This window comes from Aspergillus chevalieri, chromosome 4, assembly GCF_016861735.1.
Source record: "Aspergillus chevalieri M1 DNA, chromosome 4, nearly complete sequence".
Lineage (NCBI taxonomy): Eukaryota > Fungi > Ascomycota > Eurotiomycetes > Eurotiales > Aspergillaceae > Aspergillus > Aspergillus chevalieri.
The window spans coordinates 1,406,504-1,432,488 of NC_057365.1; the positions used below are offsets into that span (position 1 = coordinate 1,406,504).

Genomic DNA, 25,985 nt, shown 5'->3' on the forward strand with positions numbered 1-25,985 from the left:
CATGTGTATTGAAACCTGCTTCCGTGTTTATTTATCAACGCTCGGCTGTTTGTTTTCTTGCGAATCCGGATTGTGACTAGAGTTTGTAGCTAAATCCTATAGAATCTCTATTTCAATCTGCAATCGGGTCTTCTCATCAACTCCCAAGCGGTCTTTCTCTTGCAATACTCCGTCAAAATTCGTATTATGCTGTACGACTGCTAATAGTAGCAGATAACCAATGAGAATACTGTATGGTAGGCTCCAGAGAGGCAATCAGTGTTTATATTTGTTAAGATGATGTGAGACAAGCTAGTTCGCAGGACTACATATTGGGCAAGCTGAGCGAAGTACATCGTGTGTATAGTGGCTCGGAATATGGTGCTGGGAATTGACCGTGTCATCCTAATAGGGTTGTACGACGCACACAAAACAAGGATTGCTTGATGGTTTGTTAGAAAGCAGGGTTTTGTTTGGCACAAACAAATGAGAAGGAAATTACTACTCTTCTTGAGTACTGGAAAGCTATAAATTATGGCCACCGTACGGGCAACTCACAGCAAGAGACGCCTCAACAGCATCTTGGGAAATATCTTCTGATATTTCATTTCGCTCCCCCGGCTCTGGAGAGACAAAGAAAGCATCCACTATCCTAATGTTAGTGTTCCTATCTACAGAAAGCATAACTGCTAACATAGTCTAGGTTTACAAGGCACTGGGTATCCTGGAAGACATGAGCGAGAATGTTTACCTAGCCCGGCAAGAGCAGCATCCTGTCGAACTAAATTTCCCGATATCATCCAACGGTCGAACTGCGACAGAAGAAAGTCTCATCTACCCTCTACAAAATGGACTATCTCTTATACGAGAAGCCTTTCAATGACTACACTAAAATGATGAAAGGTCAAAACAAAAGGCCAATGAGCTAAACCCGAGTCCTAAGCGTGGATATTGGGCAAAGTCTGGCCACCCTTTAGACATGGTGGTTTCGACGTATTATTTCGTTGGCTTGAAATCTAAGAAGACTATACTGGAAGTGGTCAAATTCTGCTCGGTAACCTGGGATAAGAACTACGAGTGATGCTATGAAATTTCTGCCACCCTTGAACAATTCGAATATGCGCCTTTCGAAGCATCGCAAGCTGGATGTGTTCTAACCTCTATGAACGTTGGAAAGAACTTTCTATGCTTTTATATCCAATAGTGGAAATTTTATCAGCAGCGAATCAGATAGTCGAGTGGTTTGCTTGTGCAGCATCGTTGGTCTAGTGGTAGAATTCGTCGTTGCCATCGACGAGGCCCGTGTTCGATTCACGGACGATGCATTCCTTTTTGTTTTTCTTTTTTTCTTCACCTCTCAATCGAGATGTCTTTCTCATTAAATTACTGCCTTTCTACTGAATATTACTGCTTTGACTGTACACACAATGCAATCCCCCCGAGGACCAAACCCATACCCAACCACGTCTCCTTGGCTATCATCTTCTTTTCCACGTACCATTCCCCAAGGACTGTAAATAAGAATGCGCTCGAATTTGCTAGCGGAACGGTGAGGGATAGTTCTATAGCCCGGTCAGCACTTTCACTGATCGCACGTAGACGGGGGAGGTACCATGCTTCCCAACAAGGAGAAAGAACCAGACACTCCCGGTTAGGTTGATGACGAGTGGAATGGAATAAGCGGGTGTACGTAGGAGATTGAAGACGGTCCAGAGGAGGGTGATGAGCTTTTGTTTGAGCCAGGATTGTTTGGACGGGTTGGGATTCTTCCATGCTGGTTGTTTGGTTGGTGGTGATCGGGGTACCTTGCGAAGGCGTAGACCATTCGATTGCTCACTATCCTCCTCGTGCTCAGCTGGGGTATCATCATGTTTAACCTTATTTTTTCCCCCGCGATTTTTCAAGGGCACCTCCTTCTCTGGTGATTCCGGTTGTGTATCCCGCTGCGCCTCCTGTCGTGCATTAAAGTCCGCCGCCGCGCGCCGGATAAACGGTGTCGTAAAGCCCCATGCTACACCGACTAGGAGGAAAGAAAGGATATAGTTGTAGACGGAGGGAGGTGGTTCGAGGATACTGGCGTCTGGATCCATTGCGTGTGTTTGTGGTTGTCAATGGTAGATGTTTGGGGATGTGTACTCTACGGAGTTTATGCGGAGGACAGACGGAGATAGCGGCATTGGCGGTCAACTACATACAACAGGTAACGTCACCAGAAACATTAAGAGTAAATAAAACAGCGAAGGCCCGATATCATGCACAATATAGCCAACAACAGTCATTGCCTCTCCGGAGGCGAGATCAAGAGCAGAAAATCATGCGTGCTAAATATCACTAACGCCGCTGCGGTCCATTCCCCTGTCTGTCTGTCAGCATTGCGCGCATTCCGCTTATTATCTTGAACTTCAGGAATACTGAAAGACTTGGAGTCGAAACTCATCCGTTCTCAAGGTTGATAGGATCAAAAGTACGCTACCTTTGTTTTGTCTGTCAGCAGCGGGAGATATACATTTTTGTAGAAAATTACCCGGCATTTTCATTAATATGATTGACACCGCAAGGGAATCTATAAACAAGAACTCTATTTGAAGTAAGCACCGTGGAAATGCAAGTGCATGAATCTCTCGTAAGCAATAAGAAGTGCTTGGGGATGATGGCGTCGGTGTCGACGTTGCCGCGCCCTTGGGTGATATTCCTCGCTCATCGGACTGACAACCCGTCCCGCAACCAGTGGCATACCCACCAGGATGTTGGCCTTGTCCGGCAGAACCTTGGCGAATATGCGGCTGACTGTCTGTGAAGCAGCTTTGGCACAGGAAAGCGAGCCGAAAGTCGGTTGCGGTTCTTTATCCAGGATTCCCCCAGTGACGAGAAAAAGCGGCCATTCCCCCTCTGCAATACGATCGACCCGGGAATTGCCCTCGGCAAACCACTGACTGGCCACCATAGTGCCCACGGCTGAGGCCCTGAAGTCTTTCTCCAGCTCCTCGGGTGCCGTTTTGGCGATATCAGTCATGGCGACTCGGGCCGCATTGTAGCTCAGAACATCTAACTTGCATCCTAGTTCCCGGACACACCAGTCAAGCATAGCCTTCAAAATTGAGGGCTCGCTAGCATCGACAGCCTGGTAGATGACACTGACATCTTTGCCTTTCTGGGCCCTGCGCACCTCGTCGGCGATGGCGGACAGGTCCTTCTCGGAGCGGGACACCAAGGCGATGTTCCATCCTAGGATTGCGAGCCAGATGGCAAAGGATTTGGACATGAGGGAGCCGACTCCTACGATGACGATATTTCGGTTTCCGCTGAGGCTCATGACGTGACTGAGAGGTGGATGAGGGGGCAACGGATTGCTTCAGGAAGATCGTAATTTCTTTTGTAAGAAGAGCTCAGAGGATTGATCTGCGGGAGTAGTGATGATGTAAGAGAATAGCTGAGAGTAATAATTGAAGTTCGCAGGGTCGTACACAGGCACATATATGTACTTTGTAGTGGGCCCTACTTTGATCATCGAGCTTTTAGGACTTTCCCATGGAGTCCATTTAGCTGTGTAATTGGTGCTATACATATTATTCTATTACTTTCTGCTTTTTAATATTTATATTACAATTTACGTATTGGACCGCGTTCGTGTTGATCGAGAAAGTGGAAGGGCATTACCCGGGAGGTGGATTACTGTTGACGGGAGGGCATTACCTGGAGAGAGGTCAAGGAACAGCAAATAAGAAAGATCTGAGCCTATAAATAAGTGGTCTTACCAGAAGCAGTCATGGATATTGCATTATCAATCGATGTACTCTTGCCACAATGACTATCTTACGTCTGGTCCTTTTCCGATTCAAATCGAAGGTCGCCCTGGCCACTCAGCAGGAAGTGAGCATGCTGCCGAATGTTGTTTGGACTTTCCTATTCGGCAACATGCTCACTGCCACGCATTTATAAACCAGCTATCTGATGCATACACCTTTGACTGGTTGCTGACTAGTCTCTTTGCCTTGACTGCTTGGTTGAGCATGGTGGCTCCTGACTCTGGAAGGGTCAGACACTCCCTAATTTAGGAGCCAAAATACATAGTAGAGGGTGTCGAATAACTAGAAGCACCCCAATCAAGCCTGGGTGTAGAGATGGTTTCTGCAGGCGACGCTACTCCAGGAACCGGGTACACGGTACCATAAAGAATTGTCCCTGGTGCCATAAAAAGCACGCTTTCTGTGACGGTTCGATGCCTCAGTGACGGATATATACAGATGACGCCATCTCAACAGACAACGCTATCTGAGCTAACAGAATAAAGAACTTAGCGCGGCCACACATATAAGCCCTTTTTCCTGTAGATAGATTTTTTTTTTCTTTCCCAGATTCGATATTCTCGTCGATGCCTAAAATAGTTTAGATAGGAATATCATTTCGTTATTATCTATTATTCCGAGCCCGTGACACTCTCTGAAGTGGGTAGCGCTCAAAGTGACAAAGGCGAAAACGGGAGTTGATTATCATAGGCTATCCAGGCCACCGTATGAAGGGATAGAGGAAGAGTGGATAGACAGACTATTACTATACACACCTCATCGTGGACGTACACCCACTGTAACTATATTTACTGATATATCTGGCCTTTGGACACCTCATTTACTCGGTCTGACTATTTATCTGAGGAAACTCCGACCGTACGACGGTCTTGGCTCCTTTGACAATTTGGAGCCCTAGACGGTGAGAAAATAGGTCCGGAAAAGCACTGAAGTCTTCGGGTAAATAGCCGCCAAAGAGGGCCGGCTCAGCTAACTAACTTAACGTAACCGACCACCGAGCTGGCCAGCTGGCCACATCCGCAACTACCCACCATTTGTATTTTGCTATTTTATCCACGACCACGATTATGGCCGATAATTCAAAAGAAGAGCGCATCAAACTAGCTCTAGAAGCTTATAAAAAAGGCCTTTTTCATCAAGAAATGCAGCAGCCAAGGCATATGATGTACCTCTCTCTACCTTCAAGACCCGAGTCAATGGAACATGCCGCAAGGAATTTATTGCCAATGGCCGAAAATTGACGCCTACTGAAGAAAAGACACTTTCATCATGGATCATTGATATGGGCCAGCGTGGCCTACCACTACAAATCTCTACTGTACGCTATTTGGCACAGTTGTTACTGTCCGCACGGCTATCCTCTCAGACTGCCTATGTTGGCGAGCATTGGGTGACTCGGTATATTCAACGCCATAAGGAACTCTCTTCCAAATATAGCCGAAAATATGACTATCAGCGTGCCAAATGTGAAGATCCAGAGCTTGTTATGGGGTGGTATAAGTGCTTCTACAATGCTATTGAAAAATACGGCATTCTCGAGCAAGATATCTACAATGTGGATGAAACTGGATTTCAGATGGGCATGACATCCACGGCCAAAGTTATATGTGGCTCAGAGACTCAGGTAAGTAACGCCAAAGCCATACAGCCTGGGAATCGCGAATGGGTAACTGCCATTATTGCCGTAAATGCAGCTGGATGGGCCTTGCCTCCCCAGATTATCCTGGCTGCAGAAAACCATCAATCTCAATGGTATCATGCTGTTCCGAAGGACTATACGATCAGTGTCAGCAGGAATGGCTGGACGAACGATGGATTAGGCCTGGAGTGGCTTCAAACTGTCTTTGAGCCACATACAGCCTCCCGTACATTAGGGAGATATCGCATGTTGATTTTGGATGGCCATAGCAGCCATGCCACTGCAGAATTTGACAGATTTTGTACAGAAAGGAATATTATTCCTTTATATATGCCTCCGAATTCATCTCATCTTCTTCAGCCATTGGATGTTGGCTGCTTTTCGCCATTGAAACGCTTATATGGCGAAAGAATCACCAAAAAGATGCAGAAGGGAATCAACGTTGTGGATAAAACAGAATTCCTCTATATATACCCTACCGTCCATTACCAAGCTCTATCATCATCAAATATTCGAAGCAGCTTTGCAGCAACTGGCCTGGTCCCATTTTCACCTGAGCGAGTCCTTTCAAAGCTTCATATACCATATAAAACACCGACGCCGCCTTCATCATCACATAGCAATCAATCCTTTGGTGCAGGAAAGACTCCAGCGGATATAAACCAGCTTGAGGCCCAAAAGAAGCGAATAAATCACCTCCAAAGTCATCAGGTGTCCCCATCAACTATGCAGGAGGCAATGGGAAAGGTCATGAGAGGGGCGGAGATGACCATGCAAATGCCATCCTACTACGGCACGAAGTCCACCAGCTTCGCGTGGAAAACCGGCATCAAAAACAGAGAAGAGCAGCTCCTAGGGCCTTTATACAGGCTGGAGGGAGCCTGACAGGTGCTAAAGGACTACAAAAAGCGCAAGAACAGGAGGCTATAGTAGAGGAAGCATACCACCCAGTTTCCAGGCGGCGTAAGCCACCAACCTGTAGCACATGTGGTAAAATAGGCCACAATCGGCTAAAATGTCCTGAGAAATAGTCTATTGTTTTTATGGATAATACATATCAATTTTCTGGGGAGAAAGGCTTCAAAATCAGTGTATAGTACGATTCGGCGGTAGGCGGCGGCCAGCTGGCCAGCTCGGTGGTCGGTTACGTTAGGGACGTGTATGACATAATCAATCAATCAACCAATCAACACACTAATATCACATGCTCACATTCCTTGGCGGCAGGTCTTCCTTAGCAATTAGCATCCATCTCTAATGATCATAATGATCACCTCTCATCTCACTACATTCTATTCCCTGCAAACTTCTTTCTCAACGGTCGTAAGATAATCCTGGATGGAAAATGGACACATATCACTTGCCTCTGTGTCAAAAGGCCATCAGCAACCCCTCTTCGTACAGTATTGTTTGTCTGTTGTCAGGCAGGTGCATTTCTCGCCCTTATTAGGCAGGTGCAACTCTTGTTCTCATCAGGCAGGTGCGCTTCTAGTCCTTATCTTCCAATTGCCGCTGCCATCACCGGCTGGGTGCTCAACCAAATCCAATCTTTGACAATGTCTCGACCACGCACTCGCAAATTATGGTGTGCTGTCCCTAGCAATCTTAGGGAGCCATTCTCTGTTGTGTGTTTTTCAGACCAGGACGATATTGAGACACTCAAGGAGAAAATATGGGAGAAGATAAAGGAAAGAATCAAGGATACTGCACCTCACTACAGCAATCTCACTCTCTACAGCCCTGTGGTGCAACTCAATCATGAAGAGCAGTTCAGGATTGATGATGGTGAATTCCTACATCCACGCCGAATGATCACGTCCAACCCACTCTTCCCCGAAAGCAAGGATCCAAATGTGGATATTGTTGTTGTTGTGAGTGGAGATACCACTGCACGGAAACGGAAGCGCTCTGAATCACAAGGTGGTGAGAATATCCCATTCTTAATGATCCTTTCATGCTTATAGTTAACAATTACACATTACAGCAAATATACCTTGGACACGTCCCATCACAAAGAATCAATTGATATGCCCTCGAGAGCATACAGTGTCAAAACTTGCGACCATTTTGGATGAAGTGAACATAGTCCATGTGCGTGGAACTCCAGCCAGTGGCAAAACACGTCTCTCTGAACTTTTGAGGGACTACTATCACAAAGAGGGAAGAAAGGTTTCCTTGATCAAGGAATGGGAAACACTCAATCACATGAATCCTTGGCACAGTCTTGTCAAGCTTGTTGAGAAATGGAATGAAGAAACACAGGATGCTCCCACCATGACTTCATTACAATCCGAACAGGATCTCTCTTGGGTTTTGACATCAAACACTGTGATTCTTGTGGATGAGGCACAGGCAACCTACAATGATGATGCGCTCTGGAACACAATCTTCAAAGAGAGACTAACCCCTAGTGTTTACAAATTTAAACTCTGTCTTTTCTGCTCTTACGGCAGTCCGGTCACAGGCCCAGATCAAACATTCTTCACTCCAGTCAGGTTTTCTGACCAACAACGCATCTCATTAACGCCACAAAGCCAGGAAGACTCACCACCTATTGGTCTATTTTATGACAAAGAAGAGTTCAAGGATGTTGTTTCACGGTTGCTTACATTTTATTATGAAGAGAGATTCAATTTTAATGAAGGTGCCCTGGAGTATATATTTGCTCTATCGAATGGCCATCCAGGAGCGGTGACATCGATAGTTGATGTACTTTATGAGGTATGTGCCAAATATCTCTTTAGTATTTTTTTGTTAGCTGAACACATCCCCCCCCCACCTTGGGGCATTTTGAGGGACCATATTTGAGCAAAAAAAGCTAACAGTTTCAGGCCTATCGCCAAGACATCAAGCATGGACATATTAGGACCTTGACAGAAGATCATGTCATCTGGTTCCTGGAGGACGCTGCCACAGTCTTTGACAAACTAAGCACCCGGCCAATTTATCGCTCCTTTCCAGATATATCAAGAGCTACAAATGGAATCTCCAACACATTGTGCAAAATCACAGAAGAAGGAAGTATTCCATTTGATATCAATGATGCAAGTATCAATTTCTGTTATCAGAAAGGTTGGATTCACAGGGTAGCTCTGGATGGTGATGATATTGCAGTTCTGCCATCACGCTTACATGAAAAGTAATTCTTCTTGCATGCCCTTATTGTTGTTCTGATCTGACCATCTTAGATACATTGAATATTCAATTGGCACAATGTCACTGCCCCTGCCTGCCAGATTTGACTCACTACCAAAATTATGCAAGGAAATCCTCAGCAAATTCTCCATAATGAACTTAAGGCATTCAGTTGAGGGCAGAAAAATGTCAAGCGCGTCACAACCCAGACCTGTGGAAGCCCAATACCAGGATGAATTCTACAGGGGATTCAACCATGTAGCAGGGCGAGGTGTGCTGATATCCAGTGAGTGGTCAAGGACCAAGGACAGTCGAGTGGATTTCTATATCCCAGAAAAGAAATGGGTGATTGAATTATTGAGAAATCATGATAAAGTTGATGAACATATCTCTCAATTCAAGGAGGGTGGCAAATATCATCCCTGGCTGAAGGAGAATATGGTCGAGGATTGGATCATAATTGACTGTGCGACTTCTTTACCAACCAAAGGTGTGTTCTCAGTGTTCAATTCAGTATCCATGAGTTATCCCACTAACAACTTAATAGGGTTTTCAGAGCCTAGGCTATGGCATGCTGTATTCATCAATGATTATTCTGAGTTGCAGCTGTATAATCATCAGAAAGCTCTTATGATGTCTGTGCATCTACATAATTGAGAATCAGCAGGGATGATATGGCTATATTACTGCTTACTTGGACTATCTGTTTTATTGTGGTATCTTTGTTAGCTGTAGCCAACTTCTCGACTATCAAGCAATCAGATGAATTCACCAGGTTTCCTTTGTCTTGTTCCCATGGCTTCTTTTCTTCCCTCTCCAGGGCCGATATTTTCGTCTTATGGCTACCTAGTTTAGATTGAGAATACTATCTCATTTTAGCTACTAGACCGAGGCTGTGACAAACAGGGCAATAATACTCTTAGTGTCACAAGTGAGTTGATGGATGAGAAGGTAGACTTAATTCACCCGAACTTAATCTGGACAATTGACCATCAGAAACACCCACGCTAGTCGCGCGAGTGCCAAGAGTTTGCACCATCTCGCACCTTTTAGGGTCACCCACCCGGCTATGACCGTACACAAGCAACATGTTAAATGCGACAAACCGTCATTCTTGCCCTTTTTTTATTGCTGCTCTAAGGGTGATGTCTGGGTGAGCACTAGTTGTTTGCAGGTGATTGGGTGATGCCTTTAGAGTTGAGGGTGAGTGTTGGGGTGATCAATGGGTGAGCAGAGCCATGCAACATGGCATACAGCCTCAAGTCATAAACTGCCTATTGCTACTATCAGACATGGAAGTATTTGATCTGATAAGGCTTTGTTCTTTCCATCTTCAGCGTCTGCATGGAGTGTTATTACCAGCATGATAGGCCCAAGATTTCCATGCCGAAGGGCCGACTATAATATATGCTATTATTGAGCAGATACTAACCTTGCCTTACTGCATCCACTTGGAAGAAATCTAACTATTTTTGGAAGCGGACAATCTTCATTGTTGCCGAAAGAACTGTTGGGGATAGGATTTACTAATATCCGTCAGGCACAATACAATGGTATGCCCAGAGGACATTGATGAAAGTAGTGAAGATCGGATGAATATCGACCAGTCTAGCGAGCTCTGGAGGGGTTTCATCACACAGCAATGAAACGCACCTAATTAGTTAAGCAAGCACTCATTCTATTGTCATAGTGGACATAGTCTATCTATATCACCCTTTAGTGTAATTCAAAGTTCTCTTCCATATAGCCTCATACAGTCCGGATTATCGACTCCCGGTTTCCCGAACCTGAGCTACCCGCTTCAGACATGATCTGGCACATACAGCATAGAACAGGGTGGGCTATGACCACTCTGTCAACACCGCCACACTTGAAGTTATAAAACCCGAATGTCTTGACGCTGACACCACACTTTTTAATTCCTACCAGTATGGGTAAACACGCACAACCAACAACCAGTCCCTTCTCCCGCCTACCACAAGACTGCTGGGAAATAATTGTCCAGCAGCTATCATTTGAAGAACTCCTCTCTACATCAGCAGCATGCCGGAGCCTGTGAGACTCCACTGAACGCCTTATTTACCGGGACATCAGCTGGAATTGGACCACTACACTTCCCCTGCGACGATTCCTGCGACTGTTCCGGAGCATTCTAGAGAGACCGGATTTGGCCTCGACAGTGGAAAATGTCAGCCTGTTTTGCTCAGCTCCTCTCTGGACCCGTCTGGAGGAGTGTGATATGGACAGGGATCAGGAGCTGAGTTCAATATCCTTTGCACCTGTTGTGGAAAAGGCAGTTGCAATTGCGCAGACAGCTCAGTTATCGCCAATTGAGGAGTAGATTGAGGCACTTCAGGGTGGAAATTTTTATGCATTTGTGGCTGTCTTCATCTCACAAATTCCAAATATCAAGTCACTCTGCTTGGATTACTCCTTTCTCTGGATGGGTGGGTATCCAGGACGGATGATAGAACACGCAATACTCTTGCCAAACAGAGCAGTGAGGGAACTGCCCATCTTTGATCAACTGGAGAAAGTTGATTATGGCGGCAATGTACCTATGTATGAGGAGTTTGTTCCTGAATGGAATGACCCGATACCTGACTCTCCTCCCGCATCCTTTAACCATGATCAGTTTGCTGGATGGTTTCATCTGCCAGCACTTAAACATTTGGAAATTTGGCTCTGGGATACTGCAAGACTCAAGGAGCGACCACAAGACCTCAACAACTTACAAACTCTTGTCCTCGCTCGCTCAACTATTCCTGAAGAAGATGTCCCCTTCATCCTTAATCGAACCACTTCTCTACAGAACCTTCATCTAGGATTGGCATATTCATATTACTGTGGATATGTCTTCGAAAAGAGTGACTGCATTGTTCGTGCATTAGACTCTGTCAGCAACACTGTGGAAAGACTCTCTGTGGGTCTAGATCACTATCCAGTTGTATTTAATGAGAGGGACTTTAATGGAACAGAAGTAACTCGATATGAGCATGTACAAGAGGCATTGAAGAAGTTCACCTGCCTCAAAACAGTTGAACTGCCCATCTGCCTCTCAGTCAGTTATGATGTATATCCTGACAATGACGTTGACCTGAGCACTATCTGGCCAGACACACTGTGCGAGGTTGGCCTGAGAATCGACATGAAAGCCGGTCACGAGAATGAGTGGGATGAGTTGAGGATGGTTGATTGGGTGTATGATGTTCTTCTGAAGCAGCGAGATGCGGTCCCACATCTCCAATGGATCATCATTCGGTTTTGGGAACCGTTTTATGATGACCTTTGGCAAGAAGACGAGAAACGGTTACAAGCCAAATGTGAAGAAATAGGCATTCCTCTCGAATTCGTGAACGATGATCTTTCCTGGGGATTGTGGACGCGGACAATTCCGTAGCTTTCTACCGGCCATGAAATGTAGATATTCATTTTTCTATTCATTTTCAAGACATTGCAATCGATAAATGAAGTTCAAGGAAGCATGATAGTAGCTCAGTCTCTTATCTCACCCGGTCAATGTTTCGGACATTACTAGCTGTATTTCGATAGGCCTAAAATATTTCCTTCAGTCCTGGGCGAGGTTGATGAGAAAGAGGGTAGCAGTGCGCCATGCTTATGCGTCCACGCTTTGCTGTATGTGCAAGGCATACATTGGCAACAAAGAATGCGCCTAATTGTTGATAGAGCGGCTGAGGAGAAAGTGGCTGTGTATTGTGAAGCGGGGTCTCTCGGATCGTAGCTCAAAGGGGAAATCAGAAGTCGATTATTCTAGACTAAACGATGTCTATATGGAGAGAATTAGCTTGACGAAAGAGGTATATTGAGCTTTTCGTTGGTGTAGATTCTATCTATAAACTACAGAGGGCTAGGACGGTACTGGGTAACAAGTTGAGAAATTGAAAGTGAAATAGGAGAGTTGGTGCTCTTTAGACCACTCGAAAGTTCAATATAGTGTACACAACGTGAGATAGCACAAACCAACTGCATGTCACAGCAGTCATCATATATTAACTGGGTTAAACACAATAAACCACCATCAAGGATCACAAAACCGATTTAAACATCTCCATGTTCCTCCCAACAGCGTCCTCAGCCTCCTTGATGGCATCGTATCCATACAGCCATGGCTGCACTTCAGGACATGTCCTAGCAGATTCGTTAATCAACAGGAATGGCTTGAGGAGGATAAAACGTACCACCGACTGGGAAAAGCACCCTTGATCTCCTTTCCCAACTGCGAGAGAAAGATCTCATCTCGCTTCCTTTGTTCTTCGCCGTCGGGCATATGGAAGTCGTGTCGCTGCATTGTTATTAGCACTACACAGGGCAAGCTCGTATGGTTGTTCGTTGCGCACCTGCTTAAATGTCTCCCTGACAATAGCCTCCCCTCTTGACTTTCTCAGACTCTCATATAATCGGAGTATTTCCGGTAATTGGGATTTGTTCTTCATATGCCCCAGCAAATGGCCCAGAACGGCGCCATCTTCGAGGGAGGAGTTCGCTCCTTGAGCAAGATAGGGCAGCATGGGATGACAAGCGTCGCCAATGAAAACTAGGTTGGATTTTTCGTTCACCCAGGTTTCCATCTCAGCATCTGCTTCATTAGCTTGTTGCTTAACAATCGCAGAAGAGGGCAGCTCACGATGCATCAACTTCCACTTATCAACATGATCCACATGACTCAGAAACCGAGTCAAACTACACCTCATCAGCCAAGCCATAACCCCCCGCCCTCCTTCTAAAGGAAACTCACATAGGATCCCATCCCCCAAACAACCCCCTCATCTCCTCGACCGACCCAACCTCCCTCGCCACCCCGGGCGGCAAATTATCCGGCACAAGCAACACAACATTAAACATCCTCCCCCCGCGCAGCGAATAAGCAACCGCATGCGCCCCCGGTCCAACCCAGAAATGCACCTCCGGGTTCTCAACCAGCTTCCTCAACTCCGGGTCCTCAATCTGCTCCACAGATAGCACGATCCGATATGCCAGGTCGCCCGTGGGTAGGGGCTCATCTTTGCGGCCCAGGAAGCACTCTCGACAGCGGGACCAGAGACCGTCTGCTGCGATTATTAGATCGCCGGTGTATGTGTTTCCGGAGGCTGCATGTACAGTTGTAGTATTGAAGTCAATCCGCTCAACGCGCTCGTTTAAATGAAATGTCACGCCTAGCTGTTTTGCGCGCGCGAAAAGGGCTTGCTGTAGATCAACCCTGTGCAGGTCCACGAACGGCGCTGTGTATTTTTCGCGGATATTTATGCCAAAGTTGTCCTCATGTGCAAGGACCTGCCCTGAATACCGATGTACCGTTACGGATTTTGGCTCTGCGGCTGTTTCCCAGATTGAAGATGGAAGTTGCCAGTAGTTGAAGAGACGTGAGGCGTTGGGGGTTATTTGGAGGCCGGCTCCGACCTGCCTGTGATTAGAGTTGTGCATGTAATGAGTGTATGGGTTGGATGTTACTTCGGCGAGTTCTTTGGCTTGCTCGACCATTCGGACTGAGTGGCCTGAGGCGGCGCAGGAGATTGCTGCTGCGATGCCGCTGAGGCCGGCGCCGACGATGGTGATGTCGAGACGTTCTTTTAACTGTTCCTTGTTAGCCTTGTTCATCGAAGGGATATATGCGACGCACCACCATTTCGAGTAGCGTGTGTAACTTGATAGGAATGAAATGAACTGCGGTATTGAACGCTCGACCCTACACAGCTGAGCACAAGTTGGACAAAAATAGAAGAATCAAGAAAATGAATTCCTAGTAGTTATAATGAACGTTCGAGGAGTTATGAGACGTAGATGACATCTAATCCCGAGCCTTGGACCCCTGTGGTATCTCTGATGCCAATGCTGGATCGCTCGGGATTGCCGACTACTCGGGATTTCCACCCCCCGGATTTGCAGAGCTTGGCAGGACATTCCGGAGGTATCCTTGTACGCATACAAATACTCCTGCATATGTTATATTCTTGACATTTATCATTCATTCAATTCTCAATGCAAACTTAACTCACAACACACTCCGTACACAACCATCTAGTCACCATGTAATCTCTTTCCCCACAATCCCCTCCACAGAAGGAATAGCTCCCCTCAATGCATGTCCATAGTCCCCTCCATTCGGCGTCCTCAGCAGCGTATGAATATGAAATTTCTTCGGCTCCTCATTTGTCAGGAATACACCCGAGTGGTGATCAAACTCGATTAACACAACGGGACTTTGCACGCGGTAATAAAAAGGGTCTTCGTTTCCGAAGCCGCCGATCCACGAGAACCATGTTTCGGCTTCGAATTGTTTGATGTGTTGGATTTTGAGCTCCCGTGATCGCTTCGGGAGATAGAGGAGGTACTGCTCAAGGATACCATAGAGCAGCTCTCGCTGGGCATCTGTGAAGGTACTCCCGACGTTAATGCCCTCATACGGCACGACACGGTTATCGCGGTATGCCCCGCAAACATGCCGCTGGTCATCTTTATTCCAGCGCCCTGGCGGCATAGCAGGATCATGCATCTGCTCATACACCTGTGCCTGCTTCTGCAACTCTGGACTCAGCGACTGCATAAGCCTCAATCCCAGTTCCTCTTCAACCTGCATAATCCTCGTCCCCGCATGCGGCCCTTCATCAATCTCATTCGGCTCCGCACCCGTAAACCACGGCGATGCAATAATCTGCCCCTTATACAAGAAAATATTCAAGCACAAATGGTGTCCGTAGAACGACCACCCCCACGGCCTAGTTGTCGAGGGCGTCCCAAAAAGCACAAAGTTATACGAGAGCTCGTTCATGACACGCGGGGACTCGACGAGTTCGCCGAGGAAGTGGTTGATGCGCATGGCTTTGATGGCTTTGTCGTAGCCTTCTGGGGAGAGGGTGGTTTTGAGGACCGTTAGGATTGCGTCGCGGAGCTGGGGCTTGACCTCGTCGAGTCGCAGGCCTTTGTGGCTGAGGAGGAATTCAGGGTTGGACCAGGTGCGCCATTCAGGGGAGTCGATGTGGTAGCTGAGGGCTTTTTGTTGGGACTGGTCGCAGAGGGTTAGGACGGTTTGGGTGGCGGTTACGATGGAGTCGATTGGGACGTCTTCATCTTGGAGTGTGAAGAGTCCTGGACGGACGTTTCCTACAGGCCATTGTTAGCCCTCGCTTTTGGATTGTAAAAAATGAAGCGTACCATCGTTGGTTACACCCTTAAACGGCTCCTGCAACAGCTCCAACCAATGCAAATACAACGCATGTAGCCACGGCGGTCTCGCCAACGTCTTAAAATCACGCGCATATTCATGCGCATCCTGCTCGCGCATATTCTGGAAGCGTGGGATACTCAAATCAGGCAAATACTGGCGATATTCGCCCGTTGGCTTTTCCGATGTGACCGTCATGGTGGCTGCCGACCTGCAATGATCCCAACAATTCCCAATGGCAGAGTGGATGGAGGAATTTAATTGAAACATAGTGTCGTTATCAGTAGATATACGTATCCCACTCGGCGTTGATGCTCTCCCCGCGATGGGGCTGTGGGGAGGTTACCCGGGAAAGATGTTTTCCGTCAAGAAGCGCCGGCATTTCCGAGGCCGAGGGCGCTGTCCCCACCGGGTATTGCGCGTGGGGAGGACGGATCCCCACAGATGTTGAGGGGCACACGTGCTAATGTACGGGTGTTATGCTTGTAGAAGACATGAGATCATTTAATTTATGCTAGTATCGTATGATTATGAGCGTTCTATGAGAAACTGAAATTATCCGCCCTGATGTATCCAGTCAGTGTTTGGCAACATTTTTGCAAGGAACAAAGACGTAAGCGCAAATACAATGCATGCACGATGATATAGACACCACAAGCTGCCTTGCGACAGAACTCCAGACTCCATGACGCCACCCAAGATGAACAAACGCGGAAACGCAGAGTATATTCCCTCAGCTAGCAACGGCAAGCTGAGCCACCAAATCAGATGCCACATCAAGGAACGGATAAGGACTCGTAACCTCTTTCTCCTTGTTGCGGAATCGTCTGCTGATCGGACGCCATTCCGCATCTCCTTCCTCCCGTACCACGTTCTGGTAGCCATCGCATTTGAAATCGACCATGTAGCTGTTCTGCTCCAGCTGGTACAGCTGGATGTCAACAAACACCCACACTCCGTGGTTGACACGGCTAGAAGAAGTCCGTCGCGACGGAGGACCAGACGCAGTTTCCACGGCAAGGGAATTCCTGTCATCCCTCGGGATCTTTGTGATGTTGAAACGGCGACGTAGCTCTTCGACCTCGCTCTTGCTGACGGTGCTGCTGGTGCGGCCGTGGACTCGTGGCGAAGGACCAGGTATTCTCATGCCTTCCTTCAAGAGGCGGGCACGAATAAACCAAGGATCCTTAGGGATGTAGTAATCAGACGGAAGGTGGGCATATTTCGTTTGCAGAGGCTTTTCCTCGTCGGCACCGATATCACCGCCTGTAGTTGCATTAGCTTTGAGTTCAAAATAGGGATGATGGTTTGAACTGACCTGTATCGCCTGGTAAAATGTCCCAAACTCCACCCTGTGCATCAATCGCTCTGTACAGATACAGCATTGCTTCATACGGCTGATTGCGCGACCGAATACCAAACTGCCACTTGCGAGATCTCTTAGGCATGTGTGCTGTAGAGTGGTGGCCCTCGGGCGGCTCAAACCGGAGCTTGTCCAAATCGACAATACTCCGAGAGTGCGGCTTCAATGCTCTAGCTGTTGCTTCCTGATCATTTATCGACCGCTCACCCCATGCCGGATCGTCCGGGTTTTCAGCCCTGGCTTGTGCGTCGAGATGCGCAGCACGAGCTCGTTGTTCGCGCTCGCGTTCGCGCTGTTCCATAAGCTGGTCGTGCACGTATGGAATACTCGTCGGTAGGATTCGGACATGGCTCACGCGCACTGGCTCTTCGTCTTCTGGTGGTAACTGGGCGAATCTTTGTGGCGACGGGACAGTAGGAGCTCCATGGGGACGAGTAGCAGCACTTTGTTTAGCCACGGCCGGTGAAGGCAATGGGTTCTTAGAAGGAGGGGAAGGTGCAACGGAGGCCATGAGATTATCATCTGTAGGGGCTGTTCAAGTCAGCACGACTATTTTTTTTTTTTACCATCCAATAGTTAGAGAACTCACAGTTGGTTTGCATCATCTCGTTCTCGACAATAATGAAAAAGGCATCTTTAATGGCGCTCGGTTCGGGGTTCTTCAACGCGTCTTCAATGTCGTCGCGGGCATATCCCATACTCCGCTCGAGTTTTGAGATGGCAATCTGGTGAATCTTGTGTTGGGCAGAAAGGGGCTTCCCAGGTGCAATTTTCCGGATGTCAATCGCCTTGTTCGGATCGGACCCAGTTGCGATGACTTCTTCCGGCGGTGGTTGAAGGTAAGGAGGAAGGTCTTGGAGGAACCAGGGATCCTGACGGATTTCAGGAATCGTCAATCGATGGACAGGATGGACTTGCAGCATGGATTTGATTAAGCGCGCTGCTCCGGAGTGGATGTAAGGCGGCATATGGAAGTTGCCTGCAGCGATCTTCTTAAACAATGCTGGGATGTAATCGTCATCAAATGGCAGTCGCCCAACGAGCAACACATAGAGAATGACACCGCAACTCCACACATCCACCTCTGGTCCGGCGTAGAGCTTTCCTGAAATGACTTCTGGCGCCGCATAATTGGGACTACCACAACTTGTTTTGAGGAAATTCCCATCCGTCATGATATTGCTTAGACCGAAATCAGCAATCTTCACATTCTTATTGGCGTCGATGAGCAGGTTTTCTGGCTTCAGGTCACGATGCACGATCTTATGCCGATGACAGTACTCAACGGCGCAGATGATCTGTTGAAAGAACTTGCGGGCTTCGGCGTCATTGCATCGTCCTCGTTTCACCAGGTAGTCGAACAGCTCCCGTTCTGCGTATTCTAAAACCATTATAATATCGGTTTTGGTAGCGATTACAGTATACCTGCCGGAACAAAATAGTCAGCTTCGGAGATTCCAATCCCCAGGATGGACGGGTACCAACAATTTGATAATATGAGGATGTCGCAGCAATTGCAGATACTGAATTTCCCGTTCCACGCGACCGACCATATCTCTCGAAAGCAGCTTGCGGCGGTTAATAATCTTCAGAGCGACCTGTCGCCCACTGGGCTGATGAATAGCCAATTTGACTTTCCCAAACGAACCCTCCCCCAGAATCTTCATTGTCTGATACTGATCGAGTCGTTGCATATCTCTCGTTGTTGCCGGGGACTGCTTGACCTCGTGGCCTTTTGCGATCGGACGAGCGTGGGGAGGCATTGCCATGGCGGCCGGGTTGTCACCGGAGGGAGGAGGCACCGCAGCCCGATCGCGATCCCGACGATGATCCCGTTCGATGGGAGGGAGGGAGACGGAAAGGTCTTCGTCGTCGAACGCAGCGGCCATGGTTTAATAATAGAGGCGGAGGATAGAGGGGATGGGCAGGTTCAATGTGACGTGATGGATTTCTTTTCTTTCCCAGGGTTCCCGATGGCGGTGACAGAATATTCTGTCTGTCCGCAGTGCAGCACAATTACCTTGACCTTCCGCCCTCGTTACTTTTGTGCTGGTCCTTGTTTATTTTTTGCTCTATTCGGCGTAGGATCAATAGAGTAGTGATAGAGGAAGACTGAGGACGGCAGAGGATCAATTGCTGGAGTTGGCGGGGGGCGGAGAGCGGAGAGGAAAGAGCGCCACGTCACGGATACAAGTTAAGAGGGTCTACTATGGATACTATATACACAGGGCAACAATATCATTGTAGACCTAGCTATAGAAATACTGTAGAAGATATATATGTAGGCTACCCCGGGACCATATATGATGGATTGCAAAAATTGGTGTCGATATGACCGAGTGCTGACAGGACACGTGAATTTCCAGGCAAAGGTGTCATATCGATAGCCCTCGCTTATCGCTCGTTCCACGGTTGGTTCCGATTGACTGCTCGAGGACCGAGTACGTACGGAGTGCTTGTAGCACTATTCGGCTAGCTCACAGAGACGAGAACATGGACGGTGAACATCTCGACACGAACCTATGGTGCGCATAGCCACAGTCTTGCCCGACAGTACCGTATGTAGATCAGCCCTGGGCGGTGCACCGAATACATAACCAGCATTGGTCCAACACACCCATTTCATCATGATCCAATTCGAAAATCTGTTGTTGTTCTCATTTGCAGTCCCAAACTATGATGACGATTAAGCTCAGCCTCGATCTATAGTCGGCACACTGCATTCTATACGGAGTACTCTCTACTCGGTAGTCGTCGTCGGTATCCCGATTCCCTTTATCCCAATTTCCAATGTCATCAATGGTATTGCAATGACATTCGCATCCGTCATGGCTGTCTTTTTGTATGTTCTCATCATTCGCAGGAGTATAGGGCATCCTGATGTCATATAGAGAACCCTGCAATGAGGCTCAAAAAAAGAGAAAAACGTGACTCACAAGGTGTCGGGCTCCCAATCGGGTTTAGCCTAAGCCGGGGTCGGGGAGTCGAAAAGGGATTAGTGTAGACACCTGAGGGTTCATTCTGAAGGCAGTGCCGGGCATCGAGAATCAAAAAGCGCCGTCTTCTCTCGTCGCTCGTGTTGTCCTTTTTTCACTTCCTCTTCGCCCTTGGCCCTCTTTATAATATCATTCTGAAAACCTTAGGTTCTCCTGGGTTCCTAAGACCTCCGGCGTCCCGTTTAGGATCCCGCTCTTGTCGCACGGACATTGTCCTGATATCTTATCGAGGTATATCGAATTGGTTGCTTACGAGCGACTAAGCCTCAGACAGGACAACATTCCTTTCTCCGTCGTACCACGAGCTAGGCAGTTGACCGTTATGGCGACCAACACTCTCTTCCAGGAATACCCCGCGAGAGAATTCGGCCCGAACGATGTCTTTGACTACCATCTGGGCGACCTGAGTCTTTCTCCAGAAGACTGCGACTTGATTGCCAGGATGAACGGGTTCGACACGGACCCCGCATCCGAATTCTCCTCGGAGCCGTGGTTCTCTGATTTCGTCAACTATGATGCTCCTGACGGCCTCCTGCCCGGTGCGTTGGGCAACCTGGGCGCATTCCCTGATGCGGGTCCCATGGGCAACGTGGGAATGGTTCCGAACGGCGGGTTCTTCGATCCCTCTTTCGACTGCAACACCAACAACGGCCAATTTCAGGACATGGTCTTGTATGACCAACCCTACGACTTGACCACCACCATTCGACAAGCGGTGGAAGCCCAAGCTGCGGTGAACACCAGCTGCTCCTCCCAGAAGGAGAAGCGCATGGAAGCATCTATTGCTTTTCACATGCAACGCCTTCAGGAATCCCCGCTTACCGACCCTTATACGAGCCCCGAGTTCTCGTCCCCGTCCTCCTCGTACATGGGCCAAGGTAGTGCGTCTCCAACTTCAACGGGAGCAAGCCAAACACCCGCCTCTGCGACAACAGATGGCGTGTCCACTCCTACACTATCTGGACCAGACCAGCCGGGTGGTGTTGAATTGGTGCTTGACTTGAACATGAATGCAACGACGAACCTCCCGAAGAAGCACAAGCCTCGATCACAAGCCCAGCGAGACAACTACATCAAGGTTCGGAAGCATGGTGCTTGTGAGAAGCACAAAAAACAGCATAAACGGGTAAGTCTTGCAACACCATCATTATGTGTTCAGAAGATGCTAATTTCACTAGTGCAACTGCCTTGAGAAGAAGGCAAGCCTTGTCGACGTTCACGATGGCACGATAATTCAACCACCAAAGCATGCAACGTTGCAATCATTCGCTCCTCGCTCGACACAGTCATCGCTACCGTCGAGAAGTACGCCCAGGGATACGGCACACGATACGCTTCTCGATTTAGCGCACAACCCAACACACATCCCACGACCACCACGACCATCGATTCAACCCATATCCAGGAACGATACGGACATACAACCACACAGCTCTACACCAAGGTGTCCCAGATCAGAGATCCTTTGGTCACTATACCGTCGACACGACCGACCGTCGTTGGACTATGCAGCTCAGCATTCTGTGTCTGTTAACGACAAGCGAGCCAAGCTACCAACTGGACCGCAAATCCAGCTTGCAAGCAACTCGCGTGTTGTCAATACAGATACCCAGCAACTTGGCAAAAATGAAATCTCGAGACGCCTACAGTCTCGCTCGACTCTGCAGAATCACGATACTGCTCAGTCCACGTGCCATACTTACACTAAAGGCAGCCGGATTGAACACATCCACCAAAGACAGAGCCACGAAAAGATACAATCGACTGGAACCAGAGCTGGTATGCTACCAGTCCGCCCTCCAGCCACTGCCAACGCACCTGGCACAACGCCATTTGCGAACAATGCACAGAATCACACCCTTCCCAAGTATGCTGGGCGGTTACAGAGAACGCTCGTATCGGACAAAGCACCATCTATTATTACGTCTGGCACGCTTCCATCTGGAAGCAACGGGAAGAATCGCACTCCCGAATGTGCTGGACGAAAGGTACAGAGAACGCTGGAATCAACGCGCTCATTCTGGCAAGCACCTGCAATTACGACTCTACCTGGAAGCAATGGAAAGATTCGCACAGCTCGCGAAGATGTTGGAAAGAGAACGGTGGTATCGATGCACAGTCAAGCGCCTGCAACTACGTCTGGAAAAATTCTACCTGGAAGCAATGCGCAGAGCACACTTCCCGAATATGCTGGGCGAGTTATACAGAGAATGCTGGGTTCAGTGTTCTCGCTCTGGCAAGCACCTTCTGCACTTACGTCCTTGGTTGGGTCGTACTTTGGCAAAGCTATCATTGGTTGTCTCAAACAGTATTGGTCAGCTCGGAAGAGCCTTGGGATATGTGGTTCGTCTCGAATCGTTTAATTGGTGTACTTGAAGCTTAGCGATGGCCTGATATATGAGGTCTAGTTATGTTGTTTTTTGATGTCTTCCTTTGTCTTTCCATCTCGGCCTAATTAATTAACGGACGAATGCCAACCTGATTAATTTCTAAACCATGTCTTCCCGGTATATATCTCACGTAGTCTATGATGGCAACAGTGCTTGAAAACAGTCAGAAACGGACCAATGGATGGCTCAGGCGCATTCACGTTTCTGCATAATCTTATCTAGATCCCCACATTATCGCATTATTGACACTGAATTCTCCGAACGTCTTGAGCATGGAGAATCTCATTCCTGTTCACGTCTATAAAAGCCAATTCCCCGGTATGTTCTGCAGAATCATCGAAGGCTCCAAATTAACATAATGGCGCTGACCATGCACAGACTCGCCACTCTGCTCGTCGTCCTCAGCTGGACACTCTCAGCCATGGCCTCATTCCACTTCAACCTCACCACCGTCCCGGGGTACTTTCTCCAAGATGACCCAGACACCGACCCGGATGCTTTTAACTATGTATCCCACCCCATTTCTCAGATCCCAGGACGCTACTAACAAATAAAAGGTCTCCTCAAATTTCGGCCTCATAAACCGCACCTACAACACAGACACCGACCTCGACGCAAAAAACACAACCCAATGGCAACGCTTCGCCTACCACCTGCACCACCTAAACCAAGAATCCCACCACAAAACACCAAATGTAACATACCGCCTGCTGTTCCTTGGTAGACACGGCGAGGGGTTCCATAATGTCGCGGAGGAGAAATACGGCACGAAACTGTGGGACGTGAGTCATTTCCAAACTATTACAACCCAATCCCAATATCCAATTACTTGATAACATGATAATATGCTGGAAAAGTGCTACTGGTCCCTCCAAAACGGCGACTCCAATCTAACCTGGTTCGATGCACACTTAACAACCGCGGGGATAAAGCAAGCGCAGGTCGCAAATGAGGCGTGGGAAAAGCAGATCGAGCGCAAGGTGCCCTTTCCGCAGTCATTTTATGTCTCTCCGTTGCATAGGTGTCTTGCGACGGCGGAGATCACGTTCAAGGGGTTGAATGCTACGCCCGTGCCGTTCAGGCCGGTTGTTAAGGAGGTAACGTCCCTCTTTACTTTCATCTTCACCTTGACAGTAGATGCATGCGCCTGCGGCGCAGTCTGGATAGTCGCTGATGGGAACAGTTGCTCCGCGAAACAATCGGCATCCACACCTGCGACAAGCGCTCCCCAGCCTCGAACATAACCGCTTCGTATCCGAAGTACATCCTCGAAAAGGGCTTCGCCAACGGCACGGATCCGCTGTGGGAGCCCGATGCGCGGGAATCGAACTCCATGCGCGATGTGCGGTTACGCGATTTGTTGTATGATATCTTTGAGCACGATGAGAACACGGTTTTGTCGCTGACGGCGCATTCGGGGGCGATTGCGAGTATCCTGAATGTTGTTGGGCATCAGGAGTTTGCGTTGGCCACTGGGGCGATGATTCCCGTGCTTGTGAGGGTTGAGAAGGTTGCTGGACCGAAGCCGGAGATGGAGGTCGACCCGCCGATTGGGGTGCCTAGTTGTGGTGAGTGATTTGTGCGATTAGGGTGTTGTAGATAGCAGAGCAAGGGCGTAGGTGTATATAGAACAGAACAATTTTCGGTATTGTACATTGATGTTCGTAACATGCTGATCCGTTAGGTAGATCTAAATAGAATATCACAACGCCAGGAGACCCGCTTGTCCCAATCAAGGCCTAATACATAAGAGAAAGAAACAAATGAACTCATTTTTAGCTGCAGTCTACCAGCTGTAGTACTGGTTCTGCGCGCTGATCTTCCGGTCAGGGAGCTGGGTCCAGAGGTGAGTCTTGCGCTTGCGCTGCGCGGTGTTTTCACGGTCCTGCCACTCCCGGATCCGAGTGTGTTCTTCCTTCAGCAGCACCGAGAGAGAGGTGTATGGCGGGCGGAGGAGGTTGATCTGGCCTCTCGCCCGGTGGTCGTAGTCAACACCGTACGGTCCCCGGTTCACCCAGGCCTGGGAGATGTAGATGGAGGTTGGGTCAGTGATCGTCTTACGCTCACCAGACTTGGAGACAATGCTGATAGGCTTCTGGGCCTCATCACCAGCAGCAGCACCAAGACCCATACCGGAGCGGACAACAGCGACGTTCTTCGCATGCTGCAAGTGTTCAAGAACATCCTTTGCAGCCTTCTTCTTGCTAAACCGCATCTGCAGAATCGCCTCATCGATGTTCTTCCCCGCAATCTGCCTCGCCAACGGCCCCAACTTCTTAATCGACGTCTTAAACCAATGCGACTTGGACAACGACTCCCTCTCCGTCCGCATAACCTGCTCCGTCTTCGAAAGACGACCCCGACGCCGAATCTCTCTCACAACCATCTTCCGCTCCCAGCGCGTCCGCGCCTGAGGACGAGGGTCCAGCGCCGCCTGCATATTCTCCCGATTCCGAGTCTCCAGGCTAACATCCTGCTCTTCTCCCTCTCCCTCCGCAGGCTGTTCGGCGGTAGGTCTGCGGCCGGGGGTGCGGCCCGAGGCAATTAGTTTGGGGGTGGCCTCGTCTTCTGCGAAGATCGAATCTGCACTCAGGGAACCTTCTCGCTTTGGGGGGGCGTTGGCTCGGCGGGTGATGGTGGGTTTGGGGGCGTCGGAGGGCTTGCCGCCAAAGCCGAAGAAGTTTTTGATCGAAGAGAGGGCGGAGGGTTTGGAGGGGTTTTCGTTGTTGCCATTGTTACTGTTGTCTTCTTGGGCACGACGGGGGGTGGTGTAGGTCAATGTCCGGCGGGGGACGAAGGTCACACCTGCTCGGGCTATTATTCATCGTTAGATTTGACATAGGTTTTAATAGTGATGATGGTTGACATACTGGACCGGAGCAGGTTCCCATAGGGGTAAAGAGCACCCATTGACGCCATGGGGACGGGATTGATGGTGATGGCCGTGGTCAACAATCACGATCTTCTCTTTGCCGGAGAGAACGAAAAAAGCGGCCAGTCTTGGCAGCGCTGATGGTCTCTGCGGATATCCGGAAGTTGCACCGCCACATGCTGTACCTGTAAGTAACAGTACAATACGATATATGTGGCTGTAACATATCGTCATTGGCGGAAACAAGTGAACCATGGGACTATGCCGCATAGGGTGTGGCTAACCGAGCAGCCCTAGGGACTGTGGCTGGTGTCGGTTATGTGAAGCCGGGATAGAAGTAGTAATTGCAAGTCATTAATATAGAGAACAATTATAGGTATACTAGGTCGATATATAGCTGAACATCGACATCAACTGGGCTGAGCTTCTCGTGGTGGCATTACGCCATAGGCGGTCAGGGCGTTGTCGGACGTGAGTCGAGATTCATCAGCGTCATTCTCTTTCTTCCTACTGCCGAGGACGACATCAGCGTCAACTCTCTACAGTTGTTAAATGTTCATATCTGAAGCACAAGATACACATGTTAAGTCCCTGTCACTCAATGCTTGACTCGTGTTCCCTCCTT

At 48.5% G+C, this 25,985-nt stretch overlaps 10 protein-coding genes across 10 annotated transcripts; 4 read left to right on the top strand and 6 right to left on the bottom strand.

Annotated features, from left to right (window-relative positions):
- Positions 1 to 1,383: 1,383 nt before the first annotated feature.
- On the bottom strand, positions 1,384 to 2,069 carry ACHE_40505A (uncharacterized protein; the record flags this gene model as incomplete). Its single annotated transcript, XM_043278711.1, has 2 exons — positions 1,384 to 1,541; positions 1,592 to 2,069. 2 exons carry the CDS (start codon positions 2,067 to 2,069, stop codon positions 1,384 to 1,386), a joined length of 636 nt encoding a protein of 211 aa, XP_043136463.1.
- Positions 2,070 to 2,557: 488 nt separating this feature from the next.
- On the bottom strand, positions 2,558 to 3,292 carry ACHE_40506A (uncharacterized protein; the record flags this gene model as incomplete). The annotated part of the gene is made up of 1 exon (XM_043278712.1): positions 2,558 to 3,292. The coding sequence occupies one exon, from the start codon at positions 3,290 to 3,292 to the stop codon at positions 2,558 to 2,560; it is 735 nt and encodes a 244-aa protein (XP_043136464.1).
- Positions 3,293 to 6,980: 3,688 nt separating this feature from the next.
- ACHE_40507S (ATP-binding protein) lies at positions 6,981 to 9,216 on the top strand (the record flags this gene model as incomplete). Its single annotated transcript, XM_043278713.1, has 5 exons — positions 6,981 to 7,347; positions 7,409 to 8,145; positions 8,256 to 8,563; positions 8,613 to 9,049; positions 9,107 to 9,216. 5 exons carry the CDS (start codon positions 6,981 to 6,983, stop codon positions 9,214 to 9,216), a joined length of 1,959 nt encoding a protein of 652 aa, XP_043136465.1.
- A 1,903-nt stretch (positions 9,217 to 11,119) lies between these two features.
- On the top strand, positions 11,120 to 11,959 carry ACHE_40508S (uncharacterized protein; the record flags this gene model as incomplete). Its single annotated transcript, XM_043278714.1, has 1 exon — positions 11,120 to 11,959. The coding sequence occupies one exon, from the start codon at positions 11,120 to 11,122 to the stop codon at positions 11,957 to 11,959; it is 840 nt and encodes a 279-aa protein (XP_043136466.1).
- A 646-nt stretch (positions 11,960 to 12,605) lies between these two features.
- On the bottom strand, positions 12,606 to 14,203 carry ACHE_40509A (putative monooxygenase; the record flags this gene model as incomplete). Its single annotated transcript, XM_043278715.1, has 6 exons — positions 12,606 to 12,708; positions 12,759 to 12,862; positions 12,918 to 13,156; positions 13,205 to 13,260; positions 13,316 to 14,151; positions 14,198 to 14,203. 6 exons carry the CDS (start codon positions 14,201 to 14,203, stop codon positions 12,606 to 12,608), a joined length of 1,344 nt encoding a protein of 447 aa, XP_043136467.1.
- A 396-nt stretch (positions 14,204 to 14,599) lies between these two features.
- On the bottom strand, positions 14,600 to 16,009 carry ACHE_40510A (DUF3500 domain-containing protein; the record flags this gene model as incomplete). The annotated part of the gene is made up of 2 exons (XM_043278716.1): positions 14,600 to 15,678; positions 15,730 to 16,009. The coding sequence occupies 2 exons, from the start codon at positions 16,007 to 16,009 to the stop codon at positions 14,600 to 14,602; spliced, it is 1,359 nt and encodes a 452-aa protein (XP_043136468.1).
- A 463-nt stretch (positions 16,010 to 16,472) lies between these two features.
- SNF1 (serine/threonine-protein kinase) lies at positions 16,473 to 18,991 on the bottom strand (the record flags this gene model as incomplete). The annotated part of the gene is made up of 4 exons (XM_043278717.1): positions 16,473 to 17,005; positions 17,058 to 17,633; positions 17,692 to 18,527; positions 18,588 to 18,991. The coding sequence occupies 4 exons, from the start codon at positions 18,989 to 18,991 to the stop codon at positions 16,473 to 16,475; spliced, it is 2,349 nt and encodes a 782-aa protein (XP_043136469.1).
- Positions 18,992 to 20,420: 1,429 nt separating this feature from the next.
- Positions 20,421 to 22,461, top strand: ACHE_40512S (uncharacterized protein; the record flags this gene model as incomplete). Its single annotated transcript, XM_043278718.1, has 2 exons — positions 20,421 to 21,224; positions 21,277 to 22,461. 2 exons carry the CDS (start codon positions 20,421 to 20,423, stop codon positions 22,459 to 22,461), a joined length of 1,989 nt encoding a protein of 662 aa, XP_043136470.1.
- Positions 22,462 to 22,909: 448 nt separating this feature from the next.
- On the top strand, positions 22,910 to 24,064 carry ACHE_40513S (phosphoglycerate mutase family protein; the record flags this gene model as incomplete). The annotated part of the gene is made up of 4 exons (XM_043278720.1): positions 22,910 to 22,996; positions 23,046 to 23,270; positions 23,346 to 23,585; positions 23,672 to 24,064. 4 exons carry the CDS (start codon positions 22,910 to 22,912, stop codon positions 24,062 to 24,064), a joined length of 945 nt encoding a protein of 314 aa, XP_043136471.1.
- A 210-nt stretch (positions 24,065 to 24,274) lies between these two features.
- MRPL22 (mitochondrial 54S ribosomal protein uL22m) lies at positions 24,275 to 25,407 on the bottom strand (the record flags this gene model as incomplete). Its single annotated transcript, XM_043278721.1, has 2 exons — positions 24,275 to 25,302; positions 25,359 to 25,407. The coding sequence occupies 2 exons, from the start codon at positions 25,405 to 25,407 to the stop codon at positions 24,275 to 24,277; spliced, it is 1,077 nt and encodes a 358-aa protein (XP_043136472.1).
- Positions 25,408 to 25,985: the final 578 nt, after the last annotated feature.